Source organism: Penaeus monodon, chromosome 34, assembly GCF_015228065.2.
Source record: "Penaeus monodon isolate SGIC_2016 chromosome 34, NSTDA_Pmon_1, whole genome shotgun sequence".
Taxonomy (NCBI): Eukaryota; Metazoa; Arthropoda; class Malacostraca; order Decapoda; family Penaeidae; genus Penaeus; species Penaeus monodon.
The window spans coordinates 5,818,454-5,819,196 of record NC_051419.1 but is presented as its reverse complement, the minus strand read 5'-3'; the positions used below and the strand labels follow the sequence as shown (position 1 = coordinate 5,819,196).

General features: G+C 46.2%; 1 protein-coding gene across 1 annotated transcript in view; it reads left to right on the top strand.

Moving 5' to 3' along the window:
* Positions 1-743, top strand: part of LOC119594792 (hemicentin-2-like) — a gene marked incomplete in the record, with an annotated part of 20,483 nt that overhangs the window by 5,934 nt on the left and 13,806 nt on the right. The window contains 1 exon segment of the mRNA XM_037943881.1: positions 288-426. Within this exon segment, the coding sequence (XP_037799809.1) occupies positions 288-426 (139 nt within the window).

Here is a 743-nt window from a genome sequence, read left to right as displayed (position 1 = left end):
TGGAGGGCCAGGACGTCAGTTTCGAATGCAAGGTGAAGACGAACGGACGCGGTTCGGCCGCACACGCCACGTACAACATCACGTGGCTGAAGGTGAGGCGCGGGTGGACAAGGACCTGTGGTTCTTTGGGCTGTTCTTGGGTGGTTTTTGAGCGGTTCTTGGGCGGTTCTTGAGTGTTTTTTGAGCGGTTCTTGGGTGGTTTTTGAGCGGTTCTTGGGTGGTTCTTGGGCAGTTCTTGAGTGTTTTTTGAGCGGTTCTTGGGTGGTTTTTGTGTGGTTCTTGAGTAGGTCTTGGGTTCTTTAATGGCTCTGGAGTGAGTCTCGGATGGTTCTTGAGTGATTCTCGGGTGGTTCTTGAGCAGTTTTCGGTGGTTCTTGTGCAATTCTTTAATTGTTCTCGGGTAATTCTTGGGGTGGTTCTTGAATGGTTTTTGGGTATTACTGGGTTCTTGCGTGGTTCTCGAGCGGTTTTTGGGTGTTTTTTGAATGGTTTCTCTGGTGAATCTTGGGTAGTTGAGTTGTTCTCGGGTAGTTCTTGATTGGTTCTTGTATAGTTCTTGGGTTGTTCTTGAGTGGTTCTTGGGTGGTTTTGAGTAGTTTTTGGGGTGGTTCTTGAATAATTCCTAGGGTTCTTGAGTGGTTCTTGGATTGTTCTTGAGTGATTATTGTGTTGTTCTTGAGTGGTTCTTTGGATTGTTCTTGAGCGGTCCTTGGGTGTTTTTTGAGTGTTATATATATATTATA